We start from the raw sequence: 15,314 nt of genomic DNA on the forward strand, positions 1-15,314 counted from the left end.
AATTTTTATTTTTGAAACATATGCGTGCATTAATCTACTCCTAAAAATTGAAAAGAATAGTATTCTTCTGGGTTGCCTTATACTTACCCCTCTGAACACTTGAATTCTATAGTTGAACCAGAAAGAAAATCTGCCTTTCACTTCCAGTTTCCCACTGATTATATCTCCTGGATCTCTAGGAGGAAAAGTAAAATGATGACTAGTGATTAAAATTACTTATAAAATATAACATGAGAAGGAAAATCTGGTGGAGAGTTTGAATTACTACTTCTAGATGAACCCAGAGATTTTTTTTTTCAATGCTTATTTCTGATCCTGACTTCATGAATTTTACTCTGAGGAAAAATAAGTGCAAACAGTTATCCCATTTGTCTGATATTTTAAGATGAGAGAAAAAAAATGTGCTTAGATTTTTTCATGCAGTTAGATCGGTGTGATAATAAAGGGTGTGATACATGGACAGTTATTCATACCAATGTAAGTTCTCAAAAATGTATGCCCTTGCTCACAGGGAAACAAGAAAAGGGGAAATATATTCAATATCCTTACTGTTAGAACAATATCTCAGTGTGAATTCCTAACTGCCTTCTTCTAAAGAGTATAGGTGATAATGATTTTGAAGACTTTTTTGATCAAAGATTTTCTTTGGAATTGAAGGATTCATTAAGTTCCTAAGAGAACATCCCCAAATACCACAAACGTACAAGTGAGAAAAATAAGAAATGTTGATCCTGACACAAAAAACACTATGGTCCTATGAGCCTCTGGCATTACAAGTACTCAACTTGAACTGATTCTACTAAAGCCAGGATGGCTGACAGGGCAGTTCCAGATTTGAAGTCTGTCTCATACACCTTGTTTATTGGAGAAGCAAATGGTAAATCAGGTGGAGGACAATCGCTTGGACACTAAAATGACAATGAGCATCAAGTTGTAGAGCTTGGGACACAATGATAGCAATGCTTCAGCATAAGGCTTTTAGAACAGAGACAGACCATGATTTTCCTCTTCCATCAAAAGTCTTTTATTCCACTGTTCAATGAACCCATTGAGGAATCTTAATAATGCATGTTTGTTGACTGATGACAATAACAACAATAATGACAAAAAGGCAGAAAAATTTCATCTGCTCTTTCCTGTTTATGTGATAATTAGGAATCCTGATAATCAGTGAATGGGTTATCTATAAACTTATTATACCTGCAGGTACCATACATGGTCACACAGAAGGCTTCTCAGAATGGGGGCACCTGAGCAGGTGTCAGTCTCCTTATGTCTGACTTCCTCTTTCTTTGCCCTTCCTTCTGTATCCTGTGTCACAGGACACATACAGGTAGTTGTTAAAGGAGTTGTTGCAAGAAGTGTTAAACACTGATGGTAAAGCAAATCAGAGTTATAGGAAAATGTTGAATCAGTCACGTTCAAACAAGCTAGTAATTAAAGAACTTCAGGTTCAAAGGGCCAAATAGTCTGTGTTCCTGAGAAATCTCCATCAGTTTCTCATTCTGGTGAGTATTTTCACATTGTACCTTGCAGCCACAAACTAAGCGGATGTACATTTTTGAGTGTGGATTTATCACTTACAGCTCTGAATTAGGGGACTATAAGGAAACATGTTGTATCTATGTATTTTTTTTAAAAAATCCGTCCATGAAAAAGGAGCCAGATGTTGGACTTCAGAACTTCTGGCATCTAGTGAGTTGCAAATAGAACATTGGGAAGGGGTACTCTTTTGAAGTTGATTCTTCCTTAAGTGCCCTCCCACAGCCCTAGAGTACCACATAAAGGTATTTTTCATATATATATATATATATATGAAAGATATATATATATATATATATATATATATATCTCCTATAGTTAACCTTTTATCAAAGTTTAATAATTCTTTATTTTAAAAAGTCATTGTGTGGTTTCTAGCTCCTGACTGGATCCACTGATACATGCATATTTTGGTGTACCTTAAAAATAAATATAATTTAAAACTTACAACAGTAAAGCTTCTACAAAGTGTTGAGCTACATAGCATCTAAAGTTTCAAGTAAAAAAATTACATTTTAGAAATAAAACATTCAAAAGTACATCAATCCACTTAGAGTACTTAAATTTTTAAAAGATTCTTAATAAAGAGAATTCATCATATCTTTTTTAGATTTGCAAATGGGTTCATTATCAGTGTGACATGACTGGGAAGCGTAGCTCCTGGATTCAAAGGAATTTTAGCAAAAAAATACATCCCCCTTTTTAGCTCTCATTATTGCAAAATGCAAGATGATCATTACAGTCTCTAGTTAAGTTTTTTTTTTTTAAAGATTTTATTTATTTATTTGAAAGACAGATATCACAAGTAGGCAGAGAGACAGGCAGAGAGAGAGAAAGAGAGAGGGAAGCAGGCTTCCTGCGGAGCAGGGAGCCCGATGCGGGGCTCGATCCCAGGACCCTGAGATCATGACCCGAGCCGAAGGCAGCAGCCCAAACCACTGAGCCACCCAGGCGCCCCATCTAGTTAAGTTTTTTGTGGTAGAGACTCTAGCTTACCAATTTCTTTCTTTGGTGGTTATTAAAACTAGGAAAGAAATAAATCAGTTAATTTAATTTATGTTCCTGTAGTCAGAAAATATGTGGCAGCAGGGGTTTTGTAACTGACTTTTCTGAAGCTAAATTAAATTCCAGCACCAAATTAACATTTCACATAACTTCATACAGTTTTCACTCCTGGTGGAATTATTCAGCACCACTGTGGGCAAACCTCTGAGGGAAGACAAATCAGTCATAATGGAAGGTAAAAATTTCACCTGAAACAAGGAGACAAATGCAAATGATCTACCTTTAGGGTTGGGGTAATTATTTCAGGAAAGAATCAGTCTCTGGTGTTTATGGGGCACAAGTAACGGGGTTGTGGAAATAGCCTATGAACAGAGGGAGAAATAAGAATTCAGAGAGAATGTAGAAGGAATAGTCTCCTCATCTGACATGGTAGAAATTCAAGTTGTAAATAAGTGAGCAGAAGACCAGAGGATCTTTCTCTAGAGAAACTAGACAGCAACAAAGAGGACCTTGATTCCCACCCCAAGCTTGTCAGGAGATAGGACTCCTAAAACCTTAGTGACTCCAACCAGGTAGAACTTGACTTTTTTTTCATGAAAGAAGAGGCATAAGAGCATTTAGGATGGTCAGCAGCTCTGCCCAGTACCAGGGACCAGGTTCCTTCCTGCTTATTGTTGTCTACATCCCTTGGGGCACTGTCTTCCTCAACATGGCGGAGGTTGCTCACCAGCACCCTGTCAGCATTTCAACCCTGAGGAAACAAGAAGCAGAGAGCAAGCAGGAAAATGACTGGGAAGTTACACCCATTAGGACGTCACTCCAAAGGAGCCTCTAGCTGAGGAGCTATGTGCCTGCTGATATTTAAAATGGTAGAAGTGATAAAGGGGGGTTAATATAGGTAGGAAAACAATTAACAGTTGTTGTTATAACCACAGTTTAAATCCCCAACTGTACCATCACACTGCTAGTAAGCCACTGTCAGCAAACTTTATTCATATATATAGAACCTTAGAGAATTTGGGCTTTGCTCTGAAAAAAAGAACAACTGACTGTGATGATCATTAACTAAGTTGCAAAAGAATACTTTTGTATTACAAATAACTCCATGGAGAAGGAATCTACTTTTTTTTTTTTTTGAAAAGAGAAAAAAATACAAATCCTTTGGAAAGCATCATAAAATGGTCTTAAAAGAAATTAAAAAAAAAAAAATTCAACAAAAAGGATGGAATGTAAAGCCAGAGAAATTTTCCAGAAAATGTGTGTAGGGTTGAAGGTAGGAATGAAGACAAAATGCATAACAAAGGTACATAATCAACAAGGAGATATGATATCAAGTTAATTTGATTTCCGTGAAGAAACATTATTAAAGAAATTACATAAGAAAATTTCTCAGAACAGAAGAACATGAGTTTATAGATTGAAAGGGCTCATGAAGGGGCACCTGGGTGGCTCAGTGGGTTAAAGCCTCTGCCTTTGGCTCAGGTCATGATCCCAGCATCCTGGGATCAAGCCCTTTAGAAACAGATCTTAATTAACGACTGATGGAAACTAGTGTATCAATACCCCAACTCCCTCACCTTATGGCGATTACTTTCTCTAAGTGAAGTTCAACATCTTTACCAGTTTCCCTGAAATTAGGCTCTGGTCATCCTAATTTCCTGGATCACACACCCCTTACTGTTGCCTTCCCTTCCCTACCTCACTGCCGTACTCATCTCCTGGTGTTTCCTGCCATTCCTAAACAAACCTTTTAACTTTAGTTCTTGTTTCAGGCTGCGCTTCTGGTAGAACCCAAACTAAAACCAAGTGAGAGAATGAACTTTGGGAGAATGATCCATGGGGACAAAAAAGCGAGCCGATAAGGCTCTGTTGTCCCTGAACATTCAGACAATAGTGGTGGACCGAAAAATCTCTTGGAGCACTTAGGAGGAATTGGAAATAGAAACAAGGTTAACTAAGGAGGCAAACAACATCACTGAAAAGAACACCATCAACACCAGAGTAATATAAGGCAGTTATAAGGAAAAGAAACATGTTCACAGAACACTACTTGGTCCAGTGCAGTGATCATTCCATGCAAACATTATATTACTAATTTAAGTAAAGTTGGGCAATAACCATATTGGAAAAAAGAATGAAAAAAACCAGATGATTGAATCTTTGGCTATAATCAATAGATTAATGGATAATTTATTTAAAAAGTGAAAAAAAAATACAATTTCTAAAAACATGGTGATAAATATCAGGAAAAAAAATGTTTTAAGAAGTAACTGTGTTTCTCTGGGACTGGGGAAAAGGAATTGTGTGGGTCTGGTTAGTAAATGATTTTGTTAAATGTATGTATATTTAAAATTAATTTTAAAGATAAGTAGAGTTGATAGGTCAAGAAACAGCTGCACTTCTAATTTGGTTTATAATTTATAGAATTATACACAAAAATTAAAATTTTAAAGATAAAACTTAAATATAAAATGTTTATAGAGAAATAGGGAAAAAAGTCTTGGAATTATTTATGCCCACTTTTACTGTTTCAATATTTGTTTGCATATATATGCATTTATTTTAGATCATTTTAAAGGGATTTAAATGAAAGAATATATTAAAAAATGAAGAAATAATTCATATCTGTGTGATAATAAGTCTCTGCCCTGCTCTGATGTGCTCAGGGAAAATGTTAAGGAAGGAACCATGAAGGGCTGACATTTAAAAGCTTCTGCCATGTCTTCTGTACAGATAAAGAATGAAGCCTGAGGTAGATAATTCTTCATGTGAACACATTAGTAATATGAAAATAGAAGCATACTTAGTTAGCAATTCAATTATAATCCACTAATAACATGATGTAGAACGTGACTTTTCAGATAGCACAGATACTAATTTCCCTTATGAAACTGGGAAAAACTGGGGCACCTGGGTGGCTCAGTCATTAAGCATCTGCCTTTGGCTCAGGTCATGATCCCAGGGTCCTGGGACTGGGCTCCCTGCTCTGCAAGAAGCCTGCTTCTTCCTCTTCCACTCTCCCTGCTGTGCTCCTTCTCTTGCTGTCTCACTCTGTCAAATAAATAAATAAACAAATATTTAAAAAAAAAAAAGAAATGGGGAAAAATTTTTCTTTCCCAGCCCACCCTAATATCCAAACCAAGCTGTTTGTATTGGTAAAACATTATTAAACACAGATACAAAAATATATACCAAGAATTTGAATGTATATAATGCATTTAAAGCATCAACTACCTAATTATATAAGATTCAGTGGACTCAGTAGTGAGGATAATTGCATGCAGTCTGCGGGGAAACCCTACAGAACCAGATACAAATTCGGTTTTGTTGTATGTCTGAGAAAACATGTACTACAGTAAAGGAGTAAAGTCAAATCATGTGATGTAAATAATAATGAACTAGAAAATGAATTCAAACAACTTTAACAGAATATAAGCAAGCAAAGTCATGTTTGTAAAATTTTTGCTTAATGAAGGAAAATTTTCCTGAGTCGGTTTGGAGGCAAAGGAGAGGGATGGAGGCAGAGACACATTTGTTGGTGAAGAAAGGAGAGCCCATGTCTGAAAGAGGAATTGTCGAACATTCATCCACTTTTCACCACAGGGAAATGGTCAGCATCACCTCGTCCAGTCCCGCTGATGTTAGACGAACTGAAGCAGAGGCCTGGTGGCGAAACCAGGACGTGAACTGTTTGGGTTTTCTCTGCCTGCGGTTATAAAGCTCCTGGGAACACCAGACCACCCTGACAGCTGAATTTCTTTGAAATGATCCATCTGCTCCTGTCTAAGAAGGCAACGCAGTTGTGTTTCCATATGTTCTAAATTTCATTTTACATTTTTGGTATAAAATATCCAGGCTCCCTTCCTTCCTCTACTCAAACTCCCTAACGAGAAACAGATTGACCAAGTTCTTCTGTCATAAAATCTTCTGATAAAGTCTTTTTAAGCCATTTCAGCTCATGAGCATGGCTAAGAATAGCTTCCACTTTTGTAGATCATATTTTTGGTGCATCCTGTGGAAATAATAGTTATAATACACAGATTTTTAAATGGCGCCAGCAGATCATGTGGCAATTCTATCAGCAGAGTGTCTGGGAGACCCCTGGGGCTCATGCCACATCCTCACACCCCACAAACCAAAGGCAAGGAACCCATGTTTGTGATAGTAGCTTGTGGACTTCTTGGTGGTTTATATAGGCAGGGCGGCAAATATTTGATATGTGAGAATTCCGATAAAAAATGAAAGCTCAATGGTAGATAAAGAAATGAATCGCTCACGCTAAAAATAACAATTCTGTTTGGGATGAAAAAATCAAATGTTATAGGGGTCTGATGAAGAGAAATGAGAGTTTTGAGTAGAGAGAGAAAAGAGAGAGAGACAGGCCAGAACAGACGTCCGAAGAGAGCAACAGAGAAAAGGGAAGTGTGGCCCAGGCCAGCTGTGCTCTGCCCGTATCCCTACATAGGAGGCTGTTGCGGGGCCCCCCATAGTGCCCTCCTCTACCAGCCTCTCTGCACCTGACCTTAAGCCCCACCTCCAGAGCGTGTTCAGTGGTCCAAGGGTGTGTCCCCAAGTCCTCTGTTGGGGCCTCTTCACCCATGAGAGGAGGGAATTGGTGGAAAGATGTTCCAGATCCTCACCCCTGGAAAGACTACTCAGGATTGTGTCCCCCACACTCTCGGAGCACAGTCAGCCTCCCTGGGCCCTCATCACCAAAGACAATAATCATCCAAGTCAGTCTCCTTCCTTCAGCGGTCCTCCCTTTCTCATCTGGTCATCTCACGATCCACTCGCTAAACACCGCTTTCTGAGGCCACCTTCCAAGGAAACCGGTGACCCACAAATCCTCGTCAAAGGGGAAATCCCAATTAAAATCTACAGATTTCCTAGAAGCGGGAGCAGGCAAATGGTTTTCAGGACTGCCGGCACACACCTTCTGTGTTGGGTCAGATTCTCTGAGTTTCTATTGCCTCTAAGGTTCAGTGAAAGCCTCTGAGCCCCCAGGGCCTGTGCAAAGTATATTTGGGGAAATAAGAACAAAAGCGGCCCGTGCTCCCCCGCAGAGGCCTATGAACAAAGAGGGAAGAGACAAGCAAAAGGGCTGGGACACAAATGAGAGATTTCAGAGGAGGCAACCCTTGGATGACGTGGCCAGTAGAAGGAACCACAGTGTCCAGGGTACCCCAAGATGTACAGGTGATGGATGGGGGTTTCTCCTCATGGGTGGGACACCTGCTCAGGCCATGTCACTTTTCTTGCTAATGACAAGGGAAGACTTGGGGACACATAGGCAGCCGCCATGTGGACCTCATGCATCAGTCTGTCAAAGTTTGTTTTCTCAAAATGGAAGAAGGAGGTCTAGACACAAACACGAATCCCTTTCCTGTCAGGCAGATGTCGAGACGTAGCACTAGTGAGGCAAAGGGCGAGCGCACAGGGGTTCATAAAGGGCAGGACTCCCTTCAAATGGGGAGAATGGACTTGGAACATGGGGTGTGTTGACATTGACTCTAAATACTGAGGAGTTGAGGGATTAGCACGTGTGCAAGTGTGCAGTGAGGCAACCTGGGAAATGCTTGGCTATGAGCCCAAGTCCAAGACCCTTACACTCAGGAAATGTATTAACTTTCTGGAATGGGTGTGTTTAGGGACCTCGTTAAGGACAGATGACCACAAAGGCAAAATTGTTTCTGACACATAATTTTTTTACTTGAAACAAAGTGTGCACTCTGTGTCCAGAAAAGGAAAACCATCAGCTACAAGATCATCAATAATTCTACAGTCACAAAGCACTAAATGTGAACAAATTATCCTTTCTAGACATTTACTACCATAAATGATGGTGCAAAGGGAGCTGGTAACCTGAAGGGATCTCTATTGTATTGAAGGCGGTGCATTTTTCTTCCTCTTTTGGGGGAAATTACACTGGTGACTCCATAGTATATTTCTTTTCCTTGTCTCTCTTTAGTTCCAGTAGTTCGATCTCCAAAGACAACTTATACAGCTCCATGGCCATTTTCACATCCGCTGGGTTGGGGAGACACTGCATGATCTTCTTGCCTTTGTGGACATGTTCACAGCCTTCGGGGATCACCTGAAAGAGAGTAGAGGATGGGTGTGGTTGAGTGGCTTCTCTTCAAATCAAGAAGGAGCAGGGTTGAGGAGTGACTCTTGGCAATGACAGGACTATAGCTCAGAGCCAAGACCAAGCCCAGAACTGCCTGGTGAGCAGGAAAACCAGAAAACATCTTAGGTCCCAACATGGTCCTTCCTGGAGGGATAGGGATCAGTTCTGAGACAGCTTCGTAGGGGGCTTCTGTGAGGACAGAGACATCCAGATGTTTCTGAGACCATCCAGAAATGGAATACAGTATATTATATAGTCTAGAAAAAGTCCCAGGTACCTGAGGCCCTCTTCTCCCTAAAGGGCTTCGTTTTTCTTTCTCCTCCAGTGAGAGAGGAAAGCTTGCCACTCCTACTGAACCACAGTGTTCAAAAAAGAAAAAAGTTCCTCTGAAGGACTCAGAACTGACTGTTGACAACTCAGATCTCACCACTGGGGGCTGGGACAGTGTTTAGAGGGAGGCCCCTATTTTAGGACTGGCTACCACAGGAGCTTTTCTTGAATCATGTCACTTACCCACTCGCACTTGGGCAACTCAGGGTACCAGGTTCTGCTCTCTAAGCATGTGACACTTTGGGGACCAACCAATTCATAGCCAGAGTCACACTGGATGGTGACATTTGAAGATTGAAGATATTGATACTTAATCACAGACAGCTTTGCATGGGCTATTTCTGGTTTTGGACACAGAGCTACAATGGAAACACAGTTTTAAGCAATATATAAATCTAAGGAAAAAGACATGACAACAGGTTAGGATTATAAGAATTAACTATCACAGGTGCTGTGAATTGTTTTATCTTTGGTTTAGGTAACAGTAATATTTGTTAGCATTTTGGTTGAGCATTGGCCACACTGATATATCAGACTCAGGCTGAACATTTTATGTGATTCAGCTCTGGAGGTAAGGACTGTTATCACTCCCATTTTTCTGGGAGAAAGTTGAGATACAGACAGGTTAAGAAACTTGCCCCAGGTCTTCATACTTTCCAAGAACATGATAAGATATGAAAAAAGTCATGTGACCCCTGGTCCTCAGCTATCAAAGCAAGTATCCCTCATCTCTCGATCCCAGCAAGACAAGAGCTATGAAATGTTCCCTCCTGTCGATTGGCCTCTGTGTGGAAAGGAGACTATGGTGGCCAATCATCCCTGGAGTTGCTGATGGCAATGTGCTATTAACCTGTGTGCCTGTAAAAGTCAGACCTGACCTTGGCTTGTCCTGTCCCCACAACAAAGTAGGAGCCGTGGGGCCTTGCACGAGGCTGTGATGGAAGTCTTTACCACTTCATGATGTTTGCAATTAGCCCAAGAGAGCCCACATTCATGCTAGAGCAAGCTTGCATAAAAATTTTGTCACAGGCCAAAGATGAAATGGGTCATGTGCAGAATTTTTCCGGGAATATACAGGAAAGTGGGCATAGGGGCTGAATTTTTGTGACTGGGGGAAAGAGGAAGGGAGGTTGATGTTTATGTATTCCCTTTGTACTGTTTGCCTCCTGAACACAGTCACGATTTCAAATAAATCAAAACAAATTAAATCAAACGCTTCCATGCTTTTGTGACCCTTCCACCCACCCGACTGAAAAGGGAGCTAGAGTTACCTTTACACTGAGGGGCTTTAGGGGTCCAGCGTGAAGAACTGCAGGAGAGTTTGGCCTCTCCAACCAGAGTGTATCCTTTGTTACATCTATATATCACTTCACTTTGTGTGAATGCCCACAATCCTTTCGTTTCTTCATAATATCCGTGGGCAACCTCAGGAGGGAAATCACAGTCTTGACCTTGAGAGATAAAAGTGAGAAAGCATGAGCTTGTTGAATGTAAAAAATAGCTCATTCCATAATTTGTGTGTTTTGTAGGAGGCTCCATTCTGTCCTGTCATCTTCTCTGCCCAGGGGAACACTTAGCCCAACCCAAGACCTGAGTTGCCCTCTTCTAAGCCTCAGGCTGAGGAACCATCCTGGCCCCATCATTAGACCACCTGGTAGTCATCTAATATCTTCAAACGGATAATGGGAATGGTTAAAATTAATACTTTGTTCAGCCCCCACGTTGAGTTCCTGCCTTTTGGAGTAAGACCTGTCATATCCAAGAAGTCAAGTAGAAGCCCATTGATCTTGCTCATACCCATCCTCCTTCAAGCGAACACAGCGTTTTACAAAACATATCATATACCAAGGTGGCAGGGGAAATGGTCGGGGGGGAATTGGTACCACTCTTAAGGAACTGAAGCTGCCTCCCCATTCTATTACCATTTACTTCCCCAGTCTACAAGAGAAGTTAGGATTCTGGGGAATTATAGTCGACTACTCAAAACTCAACAACATTTTCGTTCTCATTCAGATGTGATATCTTTTTGCTAGAGTAGATTTTTGTATTTTCAGGGAAATGATGACCACTGGTTTAGCAGATGCCTTCTTTTCATCTCTATCAAAAAGAGGGTCAGAGACAGTTTGCATACACACAGAAGGATCAAAACATGTATTTGTAGTTTCAGCCATAGGGTATGATAACTCCGTTGCCCCTGTCATAATAGAGTCTGAGGATACTATATTATCTGAACATACACATTGATCCGGAATATCAATGGCATTATGCTAATTACACTGATAGAGTAAGAAGAAACTAGCATGTTGAGATAGATATAGATAGATAGATAATCTGGGTTCTTTGTGCAGACCTCCTTAACCCTTGTAAATTCCTAGATGCCTAGAACACTAAAAAAATCTTTTGTTCTATTGAGGCAGTTGCAGTGTAATTGTCCTCTTGCTTTTAACTTAAGATGCAGCAGAGCCTTGTACATTGAAAGTGGTTATAGTCAGAAAGCATGCAAATATCAATGGGACCATCATAGCATATACCCTTGAGATCCTGAAGCAAGGCCATGCAATGTGCTGTTTAAGATATAACTCTTGATATGTTGTTTGGTCCTGATAGAAGCTGTGCCTGATACTCGGTCATGAAGTGAGCATGTGCCAAAATCATGATTTTGGTCAATCAGAACCAAGTTATAAGGCCAAGCAGACAACAAATAATTCATTATAAAATGGAATTCATCATCTGGGATGAGCATTTGCAAGGACCAGATGGCACAAGCAGCTTACCCACATAGGAAGCCTAGGTCCTCCTTATGCCCATCCACTGTTGCACAAGTGCCTCTTGAGCTCAGACTCATGGCTATGTGGAGTCTCCATTATAACCAACTGACAGAAGAGAGAAAGCCAAGCCTACTCACAGATGTGTATTTTGGGTATGTGTAAGCTAAATGGATGGAAGCTGCTTTAGAGGCTGATCATGGAAAGACAGTAATAAGGAAAAATCTTAGATGATCTGCTCATTCACTTTGTTGGAAAAAGACGTGGGCTAAAGATAGATGAAATGAGCCTGGAATGGCCCAGAATGAATGGCTTGTTTGGCAGTGCCCTTAAGGGCAAAGATTGGAAGATTAGGCCCAAGGAGATCTGGGGTAGGTAGAAGTAGGTGACCTGATATATGGGAACGACAGGAAATGCAAAGTTTTTATTTTGCATGTTAACACCAGCAGAGCATCCCCAGTAGGGCAGGCATTAAACAATTAAACAATATCTCAGCAACTTAAAGTCAGCCATTTTCTGCCATTGGCCTTTCCAGTGCTGTCACAAGAGGAAGAGGAGCAAAGGGGTGGTATGGATGAAGAAGAAGCATGGGCACAACAACATGGACTGCCACTTACCAAGGCTGTCACTGAATCTTCATACTGCCAGCCACAGCGTTAAGTCTTTAATATGATACCATCCCTTGAGATAACTATAAAGCCACTTGGTAGAAGGTGACTATATTGCATCCCTTCTACCTAGAAGGGACAAGTATGTCTTTTGACAGAAATACAAAGGTGTTCAAGGTATGAGTTTGCCTTTTCTGTTTGTGGGACTTCAGTCAACACTTTTATCTGAACATTATATTGTTTAATAATTGGAAATGAATTACACTATGTGCAACTAGAAAACCCACTCACAGCAAAAGAGGCGTGGTACTGAGACCGTGGCCATAGAATGTACTAGTCATATTACAGACTGCATCATCCCGAACCTGTAAATCTGTTCAGACATTGGATTGACCTGGTAAAGGCACAGTTGAAGTGCCAGTTGAGAGATAATATTTTATAGTGATGAGACTTCACAATATTACTTTAGAAGATCTTCTGGAACACAGCAATGTGAACCCCTTTAGGGCTCCTTCTCACACACAAGGCAAGAAGAAACATCACCGTCCAGCAGGGATCATTGTTCTTGACCATCAGTAGACAGGGACATGGAAAAACAGTGGGAGATGTAGGATTTTGTTGAGCACCTAAATGCTCTTGGTGAGGGAGAGGTAGGCATTTCACACTGGGGGAGAGTCTGAAGGAGAACTTAGAGACAACAGAAGGAAGGAAGGAAGTTTGTGGAGGAAAGGAAGCAAGTTTAGAAAGATGGGTTCAAACAGATTTGGGTGGTTCTTGAACTGCAGATTAAGGCATATGAACAGACAGAAGAGAAGACAAGACAATAAACACCAAGAAACAGAAGGCAATAATTGAAAAGGTCAGCTGATCTATTATATTAGATGTGGCCTATTTTTACTGATTCAGAAAAGAAAAGCAGGAAGGTCAAGAGAAAGGGAATAAACAATGAGGAGGAAAAAGAAAGTTGGATTGGGAGGTGGGCAATGATTTTTAACAAATGTATTCACTCCAAAAATCATGCAGGGTGTACAAATTCTTCCTAATTTTAAACCTTTCCTTAATAATTCTATCACTTTGATATGCAGAAACATGGAACCAACTGAGGGTTGCTGGAGGGGAGTGGTGTTGGGGGATGAAGTAATTGGGTGATGGGCACTGAGGAGGACACTTGATATAACCAGGACTGGGTATTACATGCAAGTGATGAATCACTAAATTCTACCCCAAAACTAATAATACACTATGTGTAAAACCAACCTGAATGTAAACTTAAAAAAGGTAAAGAAAAAATAACATAAAATTATATAAGCTCTTACTCTCATCACATGTTGGTGTTTTGGGATACCACGTGCCATCTTTTAGGCATCTAGCGTTAGACTGGCGTTTCTTATAACACTCATAATAAACTACATCATCATAGAAATAAGCACAGCTATTCACAGAGCTAGTGCGTTGTGAAATGATTTTGCCATTCTCCAGCTCTGGTATTGGGCAACACACCTCTAAAAAATAAAAAGTGAGACAAATGGTTAGTAAAATCACTGCCATGAAACTCCCATGGATAATAACTCATTTCTGCTTTTCAAGATTTCACCACTGAAGAGAGATAGGGGGAACAGAAAAGGGTACCTGAGGCCCTCTGGGTCTGCTCTCCCTGTCCCTGATTGCTAAAGTACTCCAACCTAATTATTTCCCTTAATTAAAAAATTTCATTAGGAGCTTCCAAAATGAGACACTGGGTGAAACTTGCACATAAATGCAAATTTTCAGAAGTATTAAAAAGCAATGACAAGTAACAGTCATTGCTTATGATTTCTTTAGGGTTACATCATTATTAACCTCTCTAATACCTTACAGTTCCTCAGTCACAGGAGGAAAAATGTCCTTAAAAGTTTATATCCAGGGTCCCTATAGTGAGTAACATAAATATAATTTTAAAGTAAGATTTTAAATTCCCAACAAACAAAAGTCTAGGACGAAATGGTTTCACTATTCACAGGTGAATTCTACCAAACATTTAAAGAAGAGTTAATACTTATTCCTCTCAAACTGTTCCAGAAGTAGAATAGAAAAGAAAACCTCCAAATTCGTTCTTCAAAGTCAGTACTACCTGATACCAAAACCAGACAAAGACACCACACAAAAGAAAACTGCAGGCAATATTTCTCATGAACAAAGATGCAAAAATAAATAATTAATTATTTTTAATTAGTTAAAAATAATTAGCAAATATTAGCTAATCGAACATAACAATACATTAAAAGGACCATTCAAAAAAATAAAATAAAATAAAAGGACCATTTAATATGGTCAAGTGGGATACATACCAGGGATGGAAGTATGGTTCAATATTTGCAAATCAGATTAACAAGAGGAAAAAAATTTAAAAACATATGAGCACTTCAAAGGCAGAAAAAGCATTTGACAAAATATGACACTCGTTCATGACAAAATGTCTCAACAAAGTGGGTGTAGAGGAAATATATCTTAACATGACAAAGGCCACAATATGAAAAACCCATAGCTAACATCATACTTAATGGTGAAAAACTGAAATATTTTCCTCTAAGATCAGAAACAAGACAAAGATGTCCACTCTTGCCATTTTTATTCAACATAGTACTAGAATTCCCAGCTGTAGCAATCAGACAAGAAAAAGAAATAAAAAGGATTCAAACTGGTAAGAAAGAAGTAAAACTGTTATTATTTGCAGATGACATGATACTATCTATAGAAAACCCTAAAGACTCTACCAAAAAATCGTTAGGACTAATAAAGTCAGAACTGCTACAAGGTATAAAATTAACATATAGAAATCTATTGTGTTTTTATATACTAACAATGAGGTAGCAGAAAAAGAAATTAAGAAAAGAACCCAATTTACAATTGTATCAAGCAGAATAAAATACCTAGGAATAAATTTAACCAAGGAAGTGA

At 39.6% G+C, this 15,314-nt stretch overlaps 1 protein-coding gene across 6 annotated transcripts in view; it reads right to left on the reverse strand.

Moving 5' to 3' along the window:
• LOC131814842 (C4b-binding protein alpha chain-like) overlaps positions 1-15,314 on the reverse strand; it is a 56,679-nt gene that overhangs the window by 18,169 nt on the left and 23,196 nt on the right. For 4 of the 6 annotated variants that reach the window (XM_059146222.1, XM_059146224.1, XM_059146223.1 and 1 more), the window contains 4 exons: positions 13,694-13,879; positions 10,276-10,455; positions 9,188-9,363; positions 8,232-8,641 (listed from right to left, as the gene is read on the reverse strand). The exons of 1 other annotated variant lie outside the window; for it this stretch is intronic. In XM_059146222.1, coding sequence (XP_059002205.1) covers positions 8,468-8,641; positions 9,188-9,363; positions 10,276-10,455; positions 13,694-13,879 — 716 coding nt within the window. In that variant the 3' untranslated portion in view covers positions 8,232-8,467. Of the gene's footprint in view, positions 1-8,231; positions 8,642-9,187; positions 9,364-10,275; positions 10,456-13,693; positions 13,880-15,314 lie in introns of those variants that run through there. One more of the 6 variants, XM_059146227.1, reaches the window with a different exon arrangement.

Source organism: Mustela lutreola, chromosome 14, assembly GCF_030435805.1.
Source record: "Mustela lutreola isolate mMusLut2 chromosome 14, mMusLut2.pri, whole genome shotgun sequence".
Taxonomy (NCBI): domain Eukaryota; kingdom Metazoa; phylum Chordata; class Mammalia; order Carnivora; family Mustelidae; genus Mustela; species Mustela lutreola.